Source organism: Epargyreus clarus, unplaced genomic scaffold, assembly GCF_041222505.1.
Source record: "Epargyreus clarus isolate Ecla_fem2 unplaced genomic scaffold, WU_Ecla_fem_2.2 ptg000029l, whole genome shotgun sequence".
NCBI lineage: Eukaryota > Metazoa > Arthropoda > Insecta > Lepidoptera > Hesperiidae > Epargyreus > Epargyreus clarus.
In genome coordinates, this window is record NW_027332235.1 from 7708832 (window position 1) to 7733419 (window position 24588).

Consider the following 24588-nt stretch of genomic DNA (forward strand, 5'->3'; position numbering starts at 1 on the left):
TAAATGCACTTACACCAGCGCGACGATGAGTGGTAGTGTTGTACTCATTTTTAAGGGATGCCTATCCACCGTCCACTAAACAACCCCTTACTAGCTTTAGTCCTCGGGGACTCCATAGGTGATGTCGAATGTCGGAAAAAGAGGTGTTTTCAAGTAAAGTCTAAACAATGTTTTATATTGTCTCAGGTACGACAAGCGGGACCGGGGCGGGGTCGGCGGCGGCGGCGGGGCCGGCGGCGGCGGCGCGGGCGGCGCGGCGTGGGCGGGCCGCGAGCGGGACGCGCGCGACACGCGCGACACTCGCGACCGCGAGCGCGACCGCGAGCGCGAGCGGCAGGCGCGCGCGCACCAGATGTCGCACGCGCACGCCGCCGAGCCGGACGCCTCGTCGCTCTTCCCGGCGCCTGTAAAGGTACATACATACATTGCAAACGTTTATATTGCTGCATTAGATTTGAATCACTTGTATGTAATGGCAACATAGTAATCTTCTGGATTTAAAAAAAATACATACAGAACATGGTATATCCTTTGCGAGTCGATTTAAAGGAAATATTCTATTGACGGCCACCTGTTAATAATTCTACATATTATAGCAGGTACCTTCCTAAAAGTCTTGAGTCTGAACCTAAAGTCTATTTATATGGATAGGCTTTCAAACTTAGCAATCCTTATATTACATTTGCCAAAGAATAATATTTAAGTTCCTAGTATTGCGATTATCAGCGCAGTCTACCAAAAAATTGCACACAAGTCTACTTAGGGTACTTTTAAATAATTCTGATATTTTTGAACTACAACTACAAGTAATTTTTCAATATTTTTACCGACATCTTATCGTAATAGATTTTATATTATCAATCAAATAGATTCAGGAATTGGTCGATGTAGATTTCAATCTCAATACTAACGTAACGCGTCGATAATAAGCTATTCGAAGCTAATCCACCCAGATATAATTCACTACAGATGTCTGGGTTATACTAAACAGCTCAGAACTTGCAGTAATGCGAGGCTTACGCGACGCTACAATTAAAGCCAGGACAGCAAGATATTATGCGGAGTCGCGACGCCAAAATTTGTATAATGCCAGTAATTGTTCACACTGTCTTACTGCTCGTACTTCGCTCATTAGATTAAATACGGAGCCAGTAGTGAGTGTTGTGACTACGATAGTTTATTTTGCTAACTCATTGGATTGATAGAAACGTAAACATAATTGATTGAGTTAGGTTAGTAATTCGGCGTGAAATGTTGTAGGCCTTGTAATGTTTCCCCGAGATGCATTATAAGTAATTATTAAAATAAATATTTTGAAGAATTTAAACACGAATATTTCCTACCTTTTTGTATTTTTGTAAATAAATAAAGAAAGAACATGAACGGCTCTAAGTAAACAGCGAAAAAAGGAAGCACGAGTTAATAATATCAATTACAGTTACAATCTATTTGCTGAATTTTACGATATTTTGTATTTATGAAACTTAATATTTGATTTGAATTATGAAAAAGCTCAAAAGGGATTCCAGAAATTCAATATATTTTTTCATAATCATTAACATTTACAATAATACATCTTTATCACACTATCATCATGTACAAATTTATCACACTTCCATTATAAAAGACATTACAAAAATCAGTTGACTATTCATAACTAAAAGCAAGATTGAATATTCCAAAAATATAAAAATAGACCAAGTATTTAAAAGTGACGTAAATAATCAAAAACCAGCAATTATGTGGTCTATGCGCGAATCAGAGTGATGTGACTGTAACACAATATTCTACTTATTTAATTTATTTGTACTCCATCATATAATTTTGGGAGTTAATTCCGTATAGGATTAAACCAGTCATGATTACTGTTTACATGAGACTTACAGGGCAAAGTATATAGAGTTAATCCCTGGTTATATTTGAGTTGTAACCTTCAATTCAACTTTATATTTACTTATTAAAAGGGATCATGTTGATTTTATCGTATGGTTTAGGATTAACTCACAAATAAACATGTTTTGATCTATTGGGAAGATTAAGGTAACTCAAATGTCAAAAAAATATTAAATTCATGTAATGACTGAATGAGGTACAATATATTAAAACCGATTAACCAATAATATAGAATATCTCAGATACCTGGTAAGTGAATGTTAAAGATCAAAACCGTCTAGATAGAATATTTGCTGAAATAATAACTCCAGCGGCGCATGCAAACTTTCATAAACACGTAACTCGAATATACTTTCGTGTGTTTGCGCGCCGGTAACAGTTTCTGAGAAGCCTCCGCTTGCCGTGTAGCCGTCGCTGCCAATCGCGTGATCGTTCGCAGTAAAAGTGAAGTATGTGGTTTTGTAGCGAGCCGCACGTGCCCGGTGTTCGGATCGAGTCACATAGATACCTCGCCGATGATAGCCGCCGCTCATTTAGTTTAATGAGATCTCCGATAGCGTTACGTGCGCGCATCGTTTCATTAGCCGGGCCGTCGCGCGACCGAGCGCGGGGAAGACCAAGCGAATTTGGCCGCACGAGCGCCGGTTCGAGGCCGCCGCGTCTTGTTTACGCGTTGACGTCGGTAATTACGCTTATACGTTCCGTCGGATCGCGTCGGAAATTGTTGCCAAATGATTTACTCGTCTAATATTTGCCCCGCCGACGATAACGAGAGTGTTTCTCTCTGTAATCCGATGTTTACGCTCCTTCAAATCCGTTTCCGCGTCGCTCGACAAATGTTACTCTTTTTTGCAATTTTTCCCGGTATCGCGGGAGCGCTGCACGGCGCGGCGGCGGTAATGTAATAAAACGAATGCATTTTAAATTGTGTGCAGTACAGAGTTGAGTTTTAATGAATTAACGTCGAGCGGCTTTTTGAACGGGACCGGGAACAAAGTGGAGTTGTAATAACATTTTAAAAGCGGTCGGCTTATCACAGTCGGCCGCCGCCACGACCCAGTTTGTGATGCGCCGTACAACGCCACACCGCAGCGCCACATGCGAACATAAACACATTATATATAAGTTTAGTGTAATTAAACTCGCCGCTTCCCGCGCTCCCTTACAAAGTGCACCAGATTTAGGAGTGCCCCAAGGCACGCTCTCGATCCATTGATATTCATACTTCACAAATAAACCAAATAAACAGAGTTTGATGAGCAGTTTATTTGCATTTAACGCATAATAGCTATTAGTATATTTAATTAATCCAGTATGAACAATGCTTTTATGTCGACGCGTATTTGACATGAAAAATATCAAACCAAATATTTCAATATAAATAAATACAAGCGTATGTGCAAATTGAATGTTAATGTTTAAAACACTCATTATTTAATACGTTTCAATTTAATGTTATCTCCAGAAGTTCATTTGAATATTTGTTCAATTAGCAGCTGATGTATTAATTGCGCAATGGAGCAATTATGACGATATTTAATTTTATGTAGGTATCTTACAGCAGATGCAAGGTACTTAATCAGACGCGTGTACTAAATGCATAGAAATTGTTTAGTTAACGAACCGGTTCGATTACCACACATCACGGTAATTGAATCTCAATTACCTGCAACACAGGCGTGAGCTTTGGGCGATACGTGCATAGAGTGTTGATTGTACGGGTAAGGTTTGTGTGTGTGTGTATACAGTACAGTCTTATCATACCTTAAGGCGCGTATAAGTAATTCGGAATTTGAACATCGCGTCACATCTATCGCAGTCGTATATTTTTTTCATGGATTTGAAGTAGCAAATGGGCATGCAATCCGGTTAATTTTACTGGTCGCATTCAGTCACTGCAGTTTATGGGCACTCGTCACTAAATCACAGCTCACAAATGCTACACGAGTTCTATTTGATGTCGGTTAGTGATACGATGATTGAAGATTAAGTAGAAACACTAAACGTATATCATGTATTTGTACTTCATTAAAATACATCTAATACCACTTCAAACTTGGATTTTCTTAAGAAACCTATACTCTAGATGAGAAAGATGGTGTAGCCGAAGTGATGATGACCGCAGTACATAAAAAACAAAGCCTACTAAGTAGAATACAACACGCTATACTATCGTTATAAGATAGATAGATAGATGGTAATTTGTTATCAGTAGTGATTACTGATTATCAATGATGTGATAATGGTGAAGAAAATAAACAGGGAATAACAGATGGAATCGCGCAATCCACGGCAGATTGAAAACTAGTTATTGAGTGCTGACGTCTATTGGGGACGATCCAATTTTAGTTCGTATTAATCAGGTATGATATATGGTAAATACGAGTACGCGTTACAACATTGAATATGTATTCAATAATACAGTACTATGGAAATTAATGTTGACTGATAATGTTGGGATGGCACTGTGCATGATTGAGGAGAGATAATCTAGTGGTATTCATTGTTTAGGGTAGAATCTCTTTTAGTTCTGAATTCTAATGAAAGAATTAAGAATAAGAAAGACAAAAATAGAGAGGGAGAGATGGATGGGTTACTTAAACTGAAATACAATTACGAACTGTTTAGACATTTTAAAAATCTTTAACTTTATGAATTCATGAAATCTCGAAATATCACTTACATAATTATAGTCTGTTTATTAATACATAAAACCAGTAATATTGCCGATTTGAACAGATGGTCCGTTATGTATTTCACTGTCGACAACTCGACACCTATGCTAATTTGTCTTTTTTCTCAGACCACATAGCCACGAGTTGTTTGAAAACACCTTGCCAAGGTCGTTCGGATACATTCTCAGGTGCATGTGTCTTTATTACTCGTGTGTATTGGTTTTGTATTTTCTATCTTTTATTTTTTATCTATTATCATCATTGACTATATTTTGATCTGATATCGGCCCTACGCTTGTCTCTTTTATATATTTAAACTTATGTAGAGCAAAGCCTTCCATGAAGTCTATCTGTCTATCAGTTTTCGAAATCCTGATTAAATTCTGTTCTTATTATATTGAGATTTTTGACAATGATTAGTACTTCACAGTGAAAATGATAAAAATGATTCAACAATTTAAGGTTCTGCGCTTGATTTGCTTTGAAGTTCTTAACTCAATATTTTGGTAGCCATATTCGTCCATACTAGTGATGATATCGTAATCGTACATACATTGCACGTCGCCATATTTCATCAAAATAACTTAGTAACAAAATTACTATTTATTTCCATTATAATTGAAACACTAAAACAATCAAGGTAGAAAACGACCTTCGCAAAGCACAGAATTGGGAGCGAATTTCCACGACAGATATTAATACTAGCGTAGATTTGAATTTTCACAGATCATTTCTTCGATTACCAACGATCGACCGTAATGGAAGTCGAGTTATCTTTGTGGACCGGATCAAAAGATTGAAATTTCTGCGATTCTTTCGACGCGATGCTATTTTCGTCGGTGCCCCAAATCGAGTTTTCGTACTAGCGGATTATAAATGAAATGAAGAGATTTATTGGAAAATTATGTTAGTTACGATTACGACACTTTTAGGATCTTGTCGGATTCACAGTATTTATTAGTACGTAGAAAAAGAAGTACCGAGAAAAAGAATATTCATTCTTTTTCTAATAAATTACTAAATAATAAAGAATGTTCATTCTTTTTCTTGGCTAGAAATGTTCTTCGAGGTAGAGTATTAAGGAATACGTACGTATCACAAAATATACCTACTTCTTATTATTTCTTACAACTGTTGTCATGATTGCTATTCATGGATAACTTTTTAAAGAAATAATAAGACAATAGAGAAAATTGTGTGGATCTTTCAAATTGAGTCCGTTTAGAGCATCAACACTTGATTCGAATAGAAAACAGTATTGGTTTATGACTCTGAAACGACTTATTATAGTAACAGTTGCTCCAAACTATAACTCACACGATAATATAAAACCGGACAAGCGCGATTTAAGCTCGCGTGTGGAGGATTCCGTATGTTGATTATTTACGTTCTTTCCCGTATGTTGTTTTAATTCTGAACCAATCTGAAATTATGTTTACCAACTGAAAATATACTATTTGTTTGCATAACATTGAAATATAGAGAGGTTTACCGTTTTATTTTGAGACTAGACTTCTATTAAGTTTTCCTATAATCTCTAATAAATTAAGAAATATTTTCCCATAAGGCTCATTTATAAATGATTTTATCATACATGTAAGAATTTTAATCCAGTTATTGAATAACTTTATTTATGGACATTTATTATTAAATATTTGCACGATTATTTAATGATGTATTTCTAAGATCAACGCGACCTTTCTGACGTTGCTTTCAACGCCACAGCTTTTTGTATGCCTTCCAATAACCTTCAACGGGATAATTGCCTTCAGCTGCTAATTTTATTATTTAAGGATGTCGTTTTAATTATTTATATTTAACAGGTTTATAAATACTCTTCATACCTTTTTTGATGTATGCGATGCAATCAAATAATTATATGAGGCGGTTATGGTACAAAAAAATTATTAATGATTTTATTTGCTTTAGTATTCTATCTTCGTCATGGGAAATAAGAAAAACTATAACTTCGTGGTTCTTTAACTTTCGGCCAGACTATAACATATTAGGTAATATGTTACTTTTATTTTTTTACTTTTTAAAAGATAGTTAAATGTTAAATGTTCATAATCTAAATACTGTGCCAAAACGCCGTATTCAAGCCAAGCAAGAATATTAGAATGTTACTTTTACTCTTGATTGTCCCGTGATATATTACATTGCAGGCAAAATTACATAAAACTGATCGGGATTTTCTAGTCGCAGTAACTATTCATTCGCAGCATTACAATGTACTAATTAATCCGACGTAATTAAAAAACATGGTCCTTTTTTCGACTGCTAATACAGCTTTTGGTCTACCTAGGAACGGGTGGCAAGTCTCTTGATTACATAAATAAAATAAATTTGTTCGTGCTCGTTTGCCACATTTATGGAATAACCAGTCAGTTACTAAAAATTACTATCCTGCAACAAAAATGTATACGAGGAAACATTTGTTAACCAATTAGTATTAATAATCATTTAGGTGGTTCGTACTTGAAATACCCACTCCTCTCATTAAAGTAGAGCGGACGACGGCCAATTACTGTTAACTTCGCTGGCCATTAATCATTCGCGTGAACGATAAGCACAGAGCCGGCGATTCGAGATAAATTGATAGTATATTTACAATTTTTCAATATACCAAATATTAACTATAATAAATAATCTAAATGTAATAAAATTGATACCTACTTTACGTCGTCGTGTTAGGTCAAACATAGGATAATTTAGGCTATAAATGACAAGGAAAAAATATTAAAATATTTTAAAAAACCTGATGATACTGAATACAACCTGATTAATTATAATAAAAGCCTAGATTAGCCTAAAACAATAAAAAAACTATGAAAAGTACGTAAAATTATTATTTAATTTCAATAAGAGTTATAAAGCATATAGTCCACTTGAGTAATGAAGCATATAGTTAGTGGTAGTGAAGCTCGTGGACATCTGTAAGAACTCCAATGTCACCAAGTATTGGAGTCTCACTTGAAGTCGGTCACAGGTTGGAACGCCTCATGTAAACGTCTCTATAATATACATTGCAAACATAACATGCTTAATAAAGAAAATAGATTAAAAACCCTAAGGATCAAAACAGAACTTAGACTGAAAGTGAATGTATAAATTATAACTTTTAACGATTTTTTTTTTTGTATACGAAATCGCAAATAGCACACCAACAATGGAGTATTGTAGTCGATGTAGCCGTTGGTACCGTCTAGACGGCCTCATTAGCGCCACCCTCCCCTGTGTACCCGCGACCAACCTCACACTCCGACGTACGACTAAAACGTGTCCTAATTCCATATTGTGTTCAACAGTCAAAGCATCTATTGCCTTCACAGTTTAAATCGCGCGCTAAGCAGCGCCAATATATTATTGTTGGTGTAACTCGCACCGTCTAGTCTAGACGACCTCATTAGCATCGCTCTCCCCTCGGGAAACCGCGGTCTACACATTCCGGTGTATAACGAAAATGTGGCCTGATTTTCATATTATCTTTCACTATGTAACTGTCATAGTGATTCTGTTTTTAAAATTATTCTATTTTTTTAATATTCGTTGTTTAAAAATGTGTGAATTATTTGTGCACGGCAGACTGAGCTCCGCTTATGCTCTAAGACGTTTCATAGATCAATTACCAATAAAATATTGACGTAATAAATATCCAATCCAATTACAACCGCACTAACTGTGCTATTTTTGCAATCAATATCTCAGCCTATATTATATATTATATCTGCAATAATCTGTTTGCTTAGGTAATCGATTTATTGTGTTAGCTTTACTTGTTTTATTTTGTTTTATACTTCCATCTCAACTACTCTCTCTAAGAATATGTGACTGTAATTCCCAAAGCATAATCAATACTAATCTTCTTCATACTATATTGTCTACTCCATAATCTTGCATCATCATCTACGAAATGTTATTTGGTTTCGACTTCCTACATTTCTACAGTCTACATAAGACGTGAAATCTGTGTGAAGTGTTCTAGGCTCTCAAATATAACGCAGCAAATACACATGTAAATATGTTCATACTTGGTATGTTGACAACTTAAATGAATCATGTTTGTTTTCATAATCTCGTATTACAGTCGTTAATGTATCAAACGGGTCGTGTGATTATTACGAATCCGTATAATTGGATAGCTACTTGATCTCAAAGTTAATTTAAATAACGCCAAGGTCGGGGTCGTTTCATAAATAGTCTGTTTTATTCTATCTCTGACGTTGTAAAATTGTTCGTGTGTCTGTATTATGTAGAGATTGATTAATTTATTTTAAAAGCGGGTACACAGTGTTTCTGATAAGCATTGATTGTTACAAGATTACAGGACATACAAGGTAGAGTTGTTTCCTATAATAGAGCTGAAACCTGGGTGATTCACATTCGAGAATAAAAAAGACAGTCAAAAAATGTATTCAGTTGCACCAGAAACGCGTTTTGTATAAGGTTTTTTATTTGCTTAAAACGAAAAATACACAATAATAATTTAATGCAATTATGTGCACAATCTAAAGTGAAACTTGTGTGTTCACTTAATGTAATGAAATATAATTAGTATTTATTATTAATTAAAGTCGGCTTAGTGTGAGTAAGACTCGCATTCAGAAAAAAATCAAAGAAACTTTTTTTTTTGTAATTACTACTGAACAAAATATTTTCTGGTATGAAACCATCGGTGCGCAAGCTTACATCACACTAGGTTTTACTAATAAAACACTTATAGCTGAACATAGTACGTACCTACTCCTTATTCGATGTCGGTATTCAATCGTTATCGAGGTATCGCCTAATGCAAATCGTACATGAATTCGACACAGTCCCGGAGTCGTCAACCGACTGCCCTTGTCCTTGTCTGACCCGCTCGTATTTATTTTAACATATACACCTACTTACTTACTATTTATATGGCGTGTATAATTGTATAACTATTTATATCGGCTACAGATAGACCTTAACTTTAACTGTATATTTTACGAAGCTAAAGTAGGCGTTTTAGAAATAAGAAAAGTATTTTCTTTGAGCAATGTAAAAAATGTAAGATGAATGAAGTCTATTAATCCGCTCAATTAGCACTTCTAATGAGGTAAAAATACACCCCTTTTATTCTAAAGGAGTAAAATATCTGTAACGGATTCAGGTTTCAAATTAAAAATCCAGATTCTAAACTACATGCCGCCGAAAATAACTGTAGTTCAAGAATAACTATTCACAAGAATCGCTTTGCTAAACTCGCATAAACTAAATGTCCCGGCGGATTCGTAGCGCGCGGTCGGATGGGAAATATTCGTTGTCAGAAATAGATTTGAATGAAAGAAACTGTAATTATTAACTTAAACATTTGTATTTTGTCATACCGTGCCCTTACCATGAGTTTTTACGTTTTGACAAATATGACTGTTTTGGTATTTGTTTACGTATTTGCCCATACAAATTTCAATCAGCGCCCCTAGCGATTGTATCAGAACTATGGTGTCAGTAACGTAACATTAAATGTCTAAATGGACAAAATGGCGCTTTATGTTTTGTTTCTCTTTTTTGCGAACATTTGAGGCAGACAAAAAGACTTGATTACTTATTGTTACGTTTTCTCAGTGTACTAAAGCAAACGGAACAGAATAATGGATTGAGTAAACGTAACGTAAAATTGTGGGATGGTAAGGGGGTAAGGGGAAAACTCATGGTAAGGGTACAGTTTGAACCTAAACAATCGAAGCTCTTTGACAATTCCATTCAACTGTCTTTATACGATAACACAAACTATGTTAAGCAAGCAAGTTGTTGAATTAAGTTTTAATGTGCTTTTGTTAGAAAGAATTTTGTTCCGAGTAAAGTTTCCTTTTTTAATTTTATCTTTCTATAAATTATTGATACGCTATGAAACAACGAGTTTTTCTTCAAAATCTTCTTTTTCCTTTTTCTTTCATGTCTTTGCATAAGTTTTTTTATATTGCAAATTATTTTTGTAATTGCAAAATATAATCAGAAGTAGAGTTACGTTGTGTAGAGAGTACGTATTGTATTATTACCATAAAATTTGAATCCTTTGTCTCGATATTTAGGTGTTCGATCCGACGGCGGCGACGTCCCGCCACCGGCCGTTGACACCGCACGTACGCGATTTATAAACGCAGCACATTCTAAAATCGTGTCGTCGACTCACCTCCACTCCACTATTGACAACTTTATAGTTGAACTCACTTCTCCGTGCGGCTCCGCTCGTATGCTCCCTTTTCGCGAGATTTACGGATTTAGATCTAGGATTTTAACTTTTGAAGTTAGTGTTTTGGCGTGTAGCTTCATGTGTGTAGTAATTTCTTCCGTATGTCTAGCAAGGAACACAAATCACACATTTTTAATGTACATAAGGTTAAGCAGTAAAGTAATTCTGTAAACGAGAACATTAACATATGATTATAAAAGTACATTTGAGGACTATTCTCGAATCTATTGAATAAAATCTAACTAAAATAGTGTGTTGTATAACAAGTCTGTCTTATTATATAGTAGTAGAATTGAAACAGTAAAACACAATGCAAATTATTATTGAAAATAATTAACTTCTCAGACACAATTATTGTCAGACGGGACAATGTATACAATTTTCAAGCCAGTATTTGTTCAGTTGTTATCAATGAAACAATCATTGAATTTATTTTTTATCATTTGGTTGCTTTTAAATTTATCACGTCTATCGCTGGCGAGGCAACGATCTATCTAGCTGATAAATCGCCATTATTTATCTTCATAGCAATGTTGCCTCGTGAATTTATGCGAAATCGTATGAGATAGCACATGCGAACGTGAATTTGTGCGCTATCAAGTGCAAAGTCACTATCACTATCATATTGATGACCGTTCGAATCGCAGTGATACGTCTTATCAGCCACTAGATATATTATATTGTCGTTGATTTATAAAGTGATGTAATGATACGAACGTGTCGTTTGAATGTAGGTGTATACGCCCTTTTGAGATTAGCAACTAGTGTAGTTGTGGTTGCGAGCGGATGAAATTTTAATGGATTTGGCGCGGATCCAACGCTGTTTCCTGCTAGTTCATGATTAACATAGGTAACTAAAGGCTGACCCTGAACTCTGCGATGAGGATTTTCCGGGTAGTACAACTTTTGTTTCAAGTCCAAGAAACGGAGTGAAAAAGTAAACAAGAATTGACTAAGTAGTATTTACAACACAAATATCAAAGTTTTCCACAAGATTTCCTCCATGTATGTATATACAAATACGTATTGTGTACTTGATGTTATAACAGAGAACAGAATCATCTTCCATGTTCATTTTCCTTATGATTATATGGATCGTGATTATACGACGATTTCGCAACAGAACAATTTTGGCAGAAACATACGGACGATTCGCTATTGCCATTCGCATGCAAAGATGATATTCGACTAAATTAGATAAAAATGAATGCGAAGAACGAACAGGTTTTCCGTTTTTTCGCCACAAACGTTCGAAATCGGCCGATATATAGGAGCAACTGGTTCTAAGAGCGAGTAGTGCCCTAGTTTCGCGACGGGCTATAAATTTTGTAACGTCTCTCGAGCGTAATATCTTGTAGTTTAGTCAAAGTATGAGCTTCGAGCCGCTAATAAACTCGGCCGGCGGGGCGAAATAATTCCCAAGTAACTCGCTAGTTTGTTTGCTCTTTGATATTTTCTGGTATGTGTGTGTACGGCTGTTTGTTTATTTATACGAACACTGTGGAATTGAGATCTAGAATTTATAGATTCGTCAGATCTTTAAAATGATTAGACGTTTGTAGTTGTTTATGGTTGCGCGTATCGCCCTAGTGATAAACATCGTTAAAGTCAAACACTAACTGTTGTGTATGTCACCACATATTTCCTATTGATTCATGTTTGTAGATGTGAGAAATTGAAATGCTGCCGATGTGGTAAGATCTGCTCAGTAACCTACCAAATGAAATTAGACTGATAATTTAAAATGACGCAAGAATTTGTTTCCTTGCACGTATATGTGGAAGCCTTATCAAACAATGACGTGGACATCATAAAATCATATCGTCAATTATTCTATATTTATAAATACGATTGCTTAATTCATGTTGATCATTGTGTAAACTTATTTGATTTAAAATATTTAGTATCAATTAGCGTAAACGTACTACTACATACTAACGAACTTAATAAATAAGTAAAGGACCGATCCCAATTGGTCATGTGGCTTGCGAACGAAAGATTTACGAAACTGAACGTAAACACAAGCAGCCTTGTTGCGTTGGTGGCTCGTGCCCTTGTTTTGCACAGAAATCTTGTGACGATCATGACCAGCGCTCGACCGATCGTCGCGACGAAAATAAAACGGCGCTCTCGAACGCCGACGGAGATCATGACGAACACCGACATGAATCACTGACGCGTGCACACTGGATTATTTATTCGTTTTGTATTCTAAAACTATGGATTGAAAAGTGAACAGATGCGACACATGTCTGTTTCTTCGATGGAAACATGACAACAATTTGTTTAAATATAGGCATTTACCGCGACCTTCATCAGCCATCCATCCATCCATGTCATATGAAACAAAATAGGGTATTTCATTGGATGACATATATGTACGGTTTAATTGAAATAAAATAGACTTAGATCTGTGATAACACGTTGAATTGCACATATAATTAACGTCGTAAAAACATTCATCTTCATTGACAACGTTTACAAAAATGTAATCCAAAATCCTTAGTATTGAATTGAAAATTACATTCCATCAATAACAATACGAAGAATAACCCAAGCAGTCCTCGTATACATGTTTAAGAGTAATTTACAGTTGTTGTGACGAACACCGTGACCAACAGCAAAGTGGTCGACGGAAATAGCCCGCCAGACGAGATCCCGACGTCAGCGACGATGACGATTGCAATGTGAATCACTCGGGTCGTATGCAGACGAACTTGGTGTTTCATTGTTCCCGAACATAATGTGAAACACCCGAATAAAGGAAACATTATTGCGCACCAAATTCTTGAAATACTAATCGTTGTTTATGCAAAGGGTGGTTATATTTCTTTAAGATCCGCAAATGTATCACCAATTAGAATTTATGTTACATTGTGATGATTTCTTCTTTTAATAATATCTCTCGTTTCTGTATAAGGAACATTAATATATCCAATCAAATTGCGTGGCAAAATCGATATATTCTAAGAAATATAATATCCCGCAGTGAAACATAATCTTTTTTTCTGAATAAGCGTTCGCCTTGTTTGTTTCATTACCTTGGAGTTAAACCCAAGCCGATTTACCTGTTTCCCGATATCTTCATTAGATTTTTTACGACTTGCGCTACGAGCAACGCTAAATCTCAAATATACTTCAAAGTCGACGACAATGACAAGCATTCGTGATGCGACAGCCCCTTACAGACATATAAAAACAGAGCAAAAGGTATGTGAAGAAGTGGCCTATGTGAAGATTGCCATCTTCATGGTTTCCAGTGTCGCACTAATTACGATTCTATCCAAATTATTATTCCGTATCTTCTTTAGCTGGTTGGTCCAGTTCGTGGTCCAATTAACAGCTGTTTATGTAATCAATTCGTATATTAAGAAGACCTTAAAAATATTTAAATGATACAATTCGGTTTCGAATCTCTACTACTTATTATCTTACTATAGAAAGTTGAAGAAACTAACATATTATGGCAAAGATATTGGCTAATTCAGATTGCTCATTGGACTCAAAATAGATAGCTATTTGTGACTTCTCTACGTCGACAATATTTGTAATCATGTTGATGACGATTGTTTAAATCTCTCAATTATGCAATGTATCTATAATGTATGTATTTGTGGATATATCTAGAATTTTGTCTATTTGAGTCTCATCGTCATTAGAATTTGTAAGGACTTTTGAATGACGAATATTTCAACTATAATAATGTATGTTGATTCTATATCGTTCATTATTGCTTCTCACTCAATGCGGATAAACGTTGTTTTAAAAGTAACGTTGATTTAATAAAATAACTGAATTATCAAGAGCAGTAGTGACATACAGCAGTGAATACGGTAGAAAAATATCTAAATAGTTCCGTTTGTTATCAGGTGACGGGAAACAAGGATCCCGTGCGTCAGCAGATCCAGACAAAGTTGGGGGACTACCATCTCGCCCAGACGCTGCTCGACGACCCCAGCAAGTCCATCGGTATCTGCGCCGAGCCTGCCAGCCCTGCACCCTGTGAGTACCACACCTTTAACCTTTTTGAATACTTTGACCAGATAGTTCTCTACTTTGTCTTATAGGAGATGAAATATTATGTCGTTGAATGATTTTTACACGTTAATAGACCAAACCCAAGGAAAGACTAGTTATTGTTCGGTATTGCGAATCTTTAATAAAACCTGATGTAACAACCCCAATGTACTATTTTGCCTGTTGAAAGCACAAAGTGATATAGCTAAAGTCATAAATGTATTACAATCGTATATCGTATTTGTATAAGGTACACGAAGGCCACGTTTTATGCAAAGCTTCGAGGAAATTAAGAGAGCTCATAACAAGAACAACATTAAACAACGGGGTCGAGTTCCTTCTTGCTGAAAATTTTCCATGTTTTAAAAAATATTTTAATATCTCCTTGTCTGTGGGAATTGACGCCTCCGTGACTCCTTTATCTCCCTCGGACGCTCTGCAATTTCACCGGATACAATACGACTTCTAATAAGGCTTATTGCGGTTAAAACTGGGAGAGGTTTCCCGGTGGGGAAACATTTTTTATCCCGCTAAGCGTAGCTTTATCCTGTTTACAAGTAACTACATAGTTGCCAGGATTCACTTTATCGGGCACTTTAGATTAAAAATACATTCCTCTTAATTGCGCTGGGTACTTTTTATTGTTCGAACAATTCTCAGTCAGATATAGATGTTGATTTATTTTATTATAAGTCGGAATTTATCTACTTCGTTAATTGCTGGTTTCATGATACCGATAAGTAGTTGGCAATTAAATTGTTTCTCTTATTCTTCGATTCATTACAACTTTACTGGTTTGTTGGTGATATTATTTATGAAAATATTCTAAAGAAATTTTTAACTACAGTTATTTACTTTTATTCTGATAGTAGAAATAGTCCATCTAGCTTAACTGGCAACTGCTTTCAATAAATAACCGATAATAAAAAAAATATTTTACAAGATCAAAAGTAGACGTCATGATTATGATAGGTTAGTTATGTTGACTTTAAAAGTAAAGCTTATGCTTTACGGACATGTTTTAAAATAAGAATTCATAAAAGAATAACCGACAATAGAACACTTACATACATAGGTGCTCGTAAAATATTTGCCAAAAAATATCTAGAAGAAAATCGAAGCGAAAGCGCATCTCGCAACAACAACATTTGAAACATGACTCACGCGTCCAAAATTGATAAATAAACCGTATTGTACATCGGTATGGAAGTCTGTCTGTCCATTAGCGTACAGCGGACGCATCGTAAATAAAGTTCAAGGTGTAGCTCCGTCTGAATCATCGTACGAAAGTGCGTATGATTAAGCCGTTGTCAAAATCTCATGGTCCTCTTTCACAATGGAGATAGTGTTGAGCTTGGTGTAGATGACGTCACTATACATTCCAATTGACCTCACGACGAATATGTTAACGCCTTAATTGACTGCAATCAGATAACTAAAATATTTAAGATAATCGAATGCTATTACATTGTTGATTAGATTGAAGATTAGGATCAGAAAAGAAATACTCCTAAAACAGACAAACTGTTATTTTTATATTAGATGTGAGAATTGTTTTTAAGCTTCGTTGGATTGCATATTTATTATTATTTTAAAGTGTTCAAATACGTATTTCCAATGTTGATATGAGAACCGCTCACGATGCATGAATATCGGCCGAACAGTTGCAATCATCGCCTCCGCAAAGTGATGGGATATTCAATTTGCATTTATATCCACCCGTACATCATATACATTATATACAGTATACATTCAATATCAATACGTAAACGATAATTGTTAAGAGCGGTTATAACCCTCATTTATATGTGTAACTATGTTCTCATAGTCAAGAGAAATTAGAAGTTCTGGAGCTTACATCTTCATCATCATCATAATTTTTTATCAATGCAGTCTATGAACAAAGGTCACAAAATTCAAATTGGACATAGATATATCCTTCCTTATATTACTCATGGAATTTTTATACGAACTAATATGAAGAATACGTACGTTTTCCTCATATAGCAATACTTGCCTTGATACGTAAAACCTTCAAACAAGCATCGTACGCCACAGCATGCGGTATCGTAACACTTTTGCTATAAAGCGGAAATAGATACAGCATTACATTTGCCTCACTCAAACCTCGTAGAATTTCACCGTCATTACACGTTTCCATACATTACATAGACTTCACTTTATAAACTCTACTTAAAACCAATAGGCGCGCGGCTCATCGTTCCGTTCCGTTTCATCTCAGCTCGAAGCCATCGTTCCGTCCGCAAAGGTTCTCCGGCGATTCGACTCACCGAAGTGGAAATTCGATTTAATTTGGAAGTTCCGAGGCTGATCTTTTGGACATGAAAGTAACGTTTACAAAGATAAAGTTGTATTTGACTTTAATATTACGATTTGGAGAGATGAGCCGTGCCCGGCAGTGGGATAATAAAGGTTTTCAAGATTATGATGATGAACGTGAATGGTAAGATTTCTTGATTTTATCAAGGGAAAACATTGACATTCATAAGAAAAAATATCAACACATAAAATAAATCCATAATAAACAATAAAATACATTATTAATGCACTTGCTACTAAAATATTCAATACAAACTTCACCAGACAACAGCATTATCTTTGAAGTAACAAGAAAATTACCTCGTAAATAATGGTATCAAGAGAGCTCGAAGAGACTTTACGCCGCGAGCAGAACCTGCTCAATTTGTTTGCTCTTTATCGTTGTCCCTTCACGTTAAGGGACGTACACTACGTATTCAGGGCGACATGTCACACAGAATACTTATATACATTGAAATCATTCAACCCAAATATGGATTTCAGGTGAAACGAAACATAAAAGGCCTTTATGTCGCACACAAAACTTTTTTATTCCTTTCAAGATTATACGCAGAACAGATAATTTAGGGAAGGCATTACCATAACAAAAGCGGATAAGTTATTTGATACGCGGTCCCGCCGCCTAGAGCTACTTTAACGGAATCTTCAATTTTTCAGCTTCACCCCGAAAAGATATCCGATATTTTTCCCCGAAACGCCGAATGGGATTTGCATAATGGCTAATTTGGGTCAATTTGTACACCTGTCCTCTATTCACGAGTGTACGATGACTGTATTCGGCTTCAATCTTTCGTGGGATAATATTGCTGAACATTCTGAAAGTGAAAGGAGTTTTGATGGTTTGATTGCGGCTATACATTGATACAGCGATAGTACGGTTGTGGCCTTACAGTAATTATGTTCCCAATAAAGTGTTCTAGTTTGAAGATTATCTTAAAAGGGTACATGAAATAAGAAGTTTCAAGGTAGTCTTCAACGGTAGCAAACAACACATTTGTAATTGTTTAGTATAAGTCTTTATTGTACATAATAATGTTCCAAGGGCGGTAACGGCTTCTTAATATTGCTTATAACACCAATTTGCTACTTCTATAAACAAAAATTGGCAAAACCCCGAAAGAGCTGAGTGAAATCTCAAAATGTTAAATGAAGTTTTAAAGTTTCGCTCCGTCGTTCCAAGGCCGTGTAGCCGAAATCTTTGGAAGCTTCTCTATGTGAACTCATTTTTAGGGTTCCGTACCCAAAGGATAAAAACCGAACGACTGAAACTTAAAAATAAATGGGCGTCGCCATACAAGAAACCACTATTTCTCGGAATTTTTCGCTTTATCTGTTGAACTGTTTATAAGGTTCAAATTTTCACTGATAATAATATGATAATAATATATACTGATAATAATGGCTGATAATAATAAATACTAAAAAAAAAGTATGAAAACGTTGGTGGTACGGAACCCTCCGTGTGCGAGTTCGACTCGTACTTGGTGAATTATTATAGATCGGTCTAGCGGTTGCGAAGGTCGGAACGAGATCGCGATGACAACACTTGAGTCATCCCACTTCAATAGTTTAATGCAGTTTTGTAGAAGTTGTTGTTTAGTTGGACTATATTTTCATTTTAGTAGGTTAAGATAATACAGAATTTATTTACGGTTTATAAACGCAGCAAAAGGTACTATGTGTAGATTTAGAAGTGACTCTCTAACTTAGTCTTCAACGTTTTCAATGACGATAGTATATGTTTTTAGTATTTGTCTTAAAGTCTAGCGTACTTAAAGAAGGAAAACTTTAGAAAAATTCTGCAGGGCCATTATTGTTTCCCCGTATCAATTTAACAGGAAACATATTCATCAGATAAATTTGTCCATCAGGTTGATTTCCATTAACGCTATGACAAATGGTCCTCGGCGTCATTTCTAACGATGTTTTCCAGTTAGTCATGAATATTGTGACGTCACAGCCGTTGAAGTTACGTTACGAAGCTTCAGTGTAATGGATGGTGTACGCAGGTGAAACACGAATGGAGGATAATTGTAGACTAACATGTCTGAAATTTATACATTTCCGAGGAATACGTGGGATTTACGCGCGAACGAACATGATTGATTCGCTATTTTTGGAGCTGGCCATTTAGTGTAACACTACTACGGTATTTTAGTCGGTTAATGCAAGTAGACTATAAAACGTGAAATATATTTAACGTTTCGCTTTTACTTTATGAAGTGACACTTTAAAATACAATCCTTAGTGATTTTGTTCAAGTTCTGTCATTAATAACAATGCCTAGTTCTTAAATAGGATTATTATCAATATAGTAAAACACACACCGACAATACTTTATTAAAATCTCGATTGAAATAAAGCTGTTTTTCATCAAGTCAAGATCGCTCAATCAGAGGAGGTTGACTTATCGGCGCGAAGTAAGATTGTGATAAGGCATCGCTTCGAACCCGTGGCCTTAGCACTTGGTCTGAGCAATTTTATGCCCATGGTGATGGTGTCATAGAGATACTACATCAGATTCAAACACGGAAGGTTTAAGAATTAAAATTTAAATTGTCTGTATTTTTTGTTCAAATGTACCACATGTGTGTATTATGAATTGATTATTACATCCTTTAAGAAAAACATGATTAGGAATGTTATTACATTTGTGACAGTATTAATTGACGTCCGTTAGTGATATTCAGTGTTTACCAAATCTTTCCTTTAAAAGTTTTAAATTTAACAGTTTTTCAATCAATCATTGACAAATGTCGAAGTTTGGTAAGCAAAATTTGGTCAAGGCTGATTTTATTGCTAACGGGAATTAGTCAGCGTGGTTGACTGATCCATAATTTTAATTACTATTATCCGCTTTATTTCATGAACAGTGCTCAGCTATAATAGGACACTAATGTTTTGATGCTGACTAATATGTTTATGACTAACCAGTAGCCATTATGCTCCCTTAATACGCCATCTGGTCAGACGAGAGTGCATATGCACTTACATTCCTATCATGCGTACTATTTTCATGCACATAAAGTCTTTAATATTTACGATTCACGTAACATTGCAACGTGTTATTGAATAGATAAATAATTTTCCGAAATCACATACAAATTCATTGAAAGGAGACCCGTGGCCAGCAGTGGTACAATGATGGGTCGATGATGATGATCATACAAATTCCTATTCGTACGAAATGATTACGTACGAAAATAACATATTTTCTTTAATGGTGGATTCGTAAGTCGAATCGAAAAACAATCTAACATAGACGATGCTGACTAAAATTTAAATAAAATTAAAAACAATGCAAATAACTAAGTAATTGTTATCCACTAACATTATACGATGTTATTCCTTGAACCATCGCAATGATCTAACCAGTTAATGTTTGTAGGCGGTCTAATAGAGTCGCAGTGGGTGGAACATCAAACATGAGGAATGCAACTAAATGGTGCCCGCGGTCGTGTATGATCATGTATGTGATGATCGACGTTGATATTTTGCTTATATTTCCACCTCATTTAATAGTTTATTACATTTTTGAAAAATGATGATTGTTGATTTTTGTTTTCTTGTTTTTTATTCACGTAATTAAGAGATTACTTCATTAGACATTAATTAATTAGATTTGGAAGAAGTTTTGTCTGGGTATGTTTTTGTTACGTTAAATGTTTTGATGACAGCTTTAGGTGCTGAGTAAAGAGAAAAAAGAATTATTTTTATGTTGATTACAGAAAATGATCCCTAACATTAAATCGCAAGTTAGATAACAATCTCACGGCCCATAAGCTCAACTAACTAATATCTCTAAAGTCTGAAGTAACCGCTTTGACTCAAGTCGTAGCCATAAAGAGTGGTACCCTCATAAAAACCGGTAATAATGATATCCCAGTAGAAGTGAATAATTGTAGGAGCGACGCGTTGAGGCCGACAATCCTGCTGTTTTACGATTTAATTCGAAGCAGTCAGCTCTTAATTAATGATGGGACCATCATGGGGATCGAACATTGATAAAAACAATGACATTATGTTCTCATTATCGGTTCTAAATCTTAACGTCACTAACCATAAATCTTGGAGATACCAAAATGCCGTAAAATTTTGCAACAAGTGATATTTGTTTTTCATATATAAACGATATTTAATGATTAATCAAAATATTCTCATGGCCAAGGTTTATCGAAAATTTTAAAATATTTCCGTGTATCTATCTAATCGTCTTATCGTTTATCTATTACGATGTTGTCGATATCGATGCATCTCATCACTTGTTTAAAGCGCATTACAACGTCGTTTGGTTCTAGTCCTTTAATGTCTCATAAATTATACGTGAAAAGTGGGTCGGCATCGGTCGACGGTACCGATTGTGAGAGAAAGTGCCGGATGATAAACATGTGCCGTGGAGTCCAACTGTCGCGTATAATTCCGTTTCGTTTCGATATGGTGATAGATTAAGAAAGAATAGGTGATTTACATAGGTGCGTTATAACAATTATAGAAATACCAATAAAAGATAATGACGAAAAAATAAAAATGGTAGAGCCATATATAAAAGTTAAGAGGCTACAACAGCAACAGTATTGAGCGCTGCTGTTCTGATTTCGAAGAGTCTCGTGCCTCGTATAAATGGGAAGGCAATGTATAAATGATACAAATCATTCCAACTTAGTCCTTAGGTAACCAACTGTGGAACTTTAATCTTACTGGAGTCAACTATGGGTAGTCACTTACCATCAGATGAACTTGCGTGTACATTTGCAATTTGTATATTTTAAAAATTAAGAGAATTTAATTCGTATTTAATTGTCTTTATTTATATGATAACTTACTTGACAAATCAAATCGTCCTTTAGTTACTAAAATACCTTCGCTTATTTACACATGACAAGATCTAAAACCCTCGACCTGTAAATGATCTGGATCACTATAATGAAACTTGGTTATTTCACGGTTACATAAAGGATCTTCAGTCATGTCGATATAATTTGTTTGGCCCTTAACGGTAAACACGATAGCCCTTATGGAGCAAAAGGATTTATTAACATTAAATAGACATACCTTCGGCATTTGTTTTCCATTTTATTTAACTTGTTAAAGACATAATGCTCTCTATCTCTCTCTTTGATGTTAAGTAATTACTACCGCCCAAAAACATCAGGTGTCCCGGGTTTTGCAATATTCTAAGCAATTATTTACTTGACTGTTAAGGGTAATGCTTTCGAACGTATGAATGCATGTCACATATTGCGTTCAGCTCATACTGTTTGACGGATTTTAACATATTAGGTGTCGTATGATTTCCTTAAATAGTAGTGCTTACCTTAACACTTTTAAGCAGCCATAATGTAATTTCTTTGTATTCTCATAATTATGCGCTATGTACAAACTTTAGTTTGTTATATTATTTGCGCTTCAATCTATCAATCGTGCTTCGCATATGGATTATATCGTTCCCATTAATAGTGTAGCGGGATCTAAGGGCGTGGTCACACTCTACAAATAGCATTTAGTTAAAATGTTAATGCTATTTGTAGCTATATGCTAATGTTATTTGAAGTTGTCCATCCTTTTTGTAATTTTATTTGGATTAGGAAATCGTATTAAATCTTATTTTAAACTTCTAAAAGATAGGGTCTTGTCAAAGTGGAATTTAAAAATAACTATTATTTACTTAAAACTTTGTAATTTTGGAAATGGGTGAAATAACTTTGCAAAAAGAGCACTTTATAATGAATGACAAGGTTTACGATAGCAATTTAAACGCTATATTGCTATGTGTTTTTTGGTATATCCATATCTTGACCGAACAATATGTACACAATTTTATTACATCGGCTGTTGGTTTGTTAATTAGTGGTAAGATGCTATGCTATGTGCTTATAGCAACACCAGCTTATGACGTCACTGTCCAGCATAGTGTGTCCATGCCGTTACGGTGGACATGCTCGCAGGGTCCACATGAGTCACGGCGTTGATCGGCGGCCCGCGGTGTGGATAGTGTGGAATCATCCGCGTGTCACTATTATACGGTTTCCAGTTTCGCCGGTGCGCGCGAAACGGTATTAATTGCAACTACTTTGCTAATGGAAAAGGTTGGATGTTGTGGAAGTTTTCGGTTTTATCCGATACATTATAACCGGTAAACGGTTATGTAACGGATATCCGGTAAACGGTTTTTTCTTATATCTATATCTGGAATACAGCTTATTACCCACGTCAAGTATAACTTTACTGATAAACTTAACTGATAAATTCAGAAGCAAAAATACGTGTATTCAAACAATTTTATTCCCTTCGTGTCTTTTTCATTTAAACAAATATATGTTCGTGGTTTTTGATCTACCGGGAGGCTATCGTATCAATATGGTAAGATATAGGTATTATAAAAAACAGTTTTTAGTTACGTTGAACTATATCGGATCATGCCTACAAAAGATTGTTTGTGTTAATCGTAACATTTGGGGGTTTGGTTTGGACACCGGTCGGCCGTCGTGCGTGAAACCAGCTCGCGGATTAAATGTTATTACGTAATGATATATTTATTTATTTATTAAAAGTTTCACCAGCGAAGTAATCACTGACAAATCCATTGCACACTTTATATGTATATGAGCAATAGGTGTCATTCACTTAATATATAGGTAATTAAGAGTTATTATAGACAAAACGCGGGTTAAAACATTTTTCGTTTGCTTTTCAATTATTTTAAATGTATTTATAGATTTGTTTAAAATGAGGTAGGTACTCGGACCTAAACGAATTATTTTCTTGTACATTTTGAAGAATGTTTTAAGTAAGATGTAAAATAACTAAATAACATTAAAACTTGGCGACACTTGTAAATTAACTGTTATTTTATAAACTATTTATACAATAGCAAAAGAAAATTAAACCAGTTTGTATGCTTTTCTATAGGCACCTAAGGGATACTTTTCTAAATACCTCATGAACTAAACTGTGCGCATAAGTTCACTCATACTTATATCAGAACAAAGATGATCAACTCGCTTATATTTAAATATGACAAAGTCTTACAATGATCTGCTTAATACTTAATAATGAATCACATTCATTTTACATACGTTTCCTTAACATTGTAACAAAGCAAAACATTTATGAGCAATAAATAACACAGTGGGCACATCGGGCAGATTAGTGCCAATTGATGCTCAATTCTTGCTTCACGGGCGCATCCCATCAATGGCGTACTCGCGCCGATTACGATGTTACGAAACATGAAAATTGCATTTGTACGGCCCATAGAATTAAGCGGGTCAAGAAAAGCCTCGCATTCATTTTTGATTTAAAAAGAAATGCTTTAAAATTTAGCAATATTTTTGTGTTATATTTTTTGTATAATAATAACTAAACAATGTAAGATTTTGACTTTGCAGATACGCTATTTTATATATATACATATATATCTATTATTATAAATTAATCCCTTGT

The 24588-nt window shown here is 35.2% G+C and overlaps 1 protein-coding gene across 1 annotated transcript in view; it reads left to right on the forward strand.

The window, feature by feature from the left end:
- lilli (AF4/FMR2 family member lilliputian) overlaps positions 1–24588 on the forward strand; it is a 152701-nt gene that overhangs the window by 32214 nt on the left and 95899 nt on the right. The window contains exons 3-4 of the mRNA XM_073089563.1: positions 187–412; positions 14658–14790. Of these exons, the coding sequence (XP_072945664.1) occupies positions 187–412; positions 14658–14790 (359 nt within the window). The remainder of the gene's footprint in view (positions 1–186; positions 413–14657; positions 14791–24588) is intronic.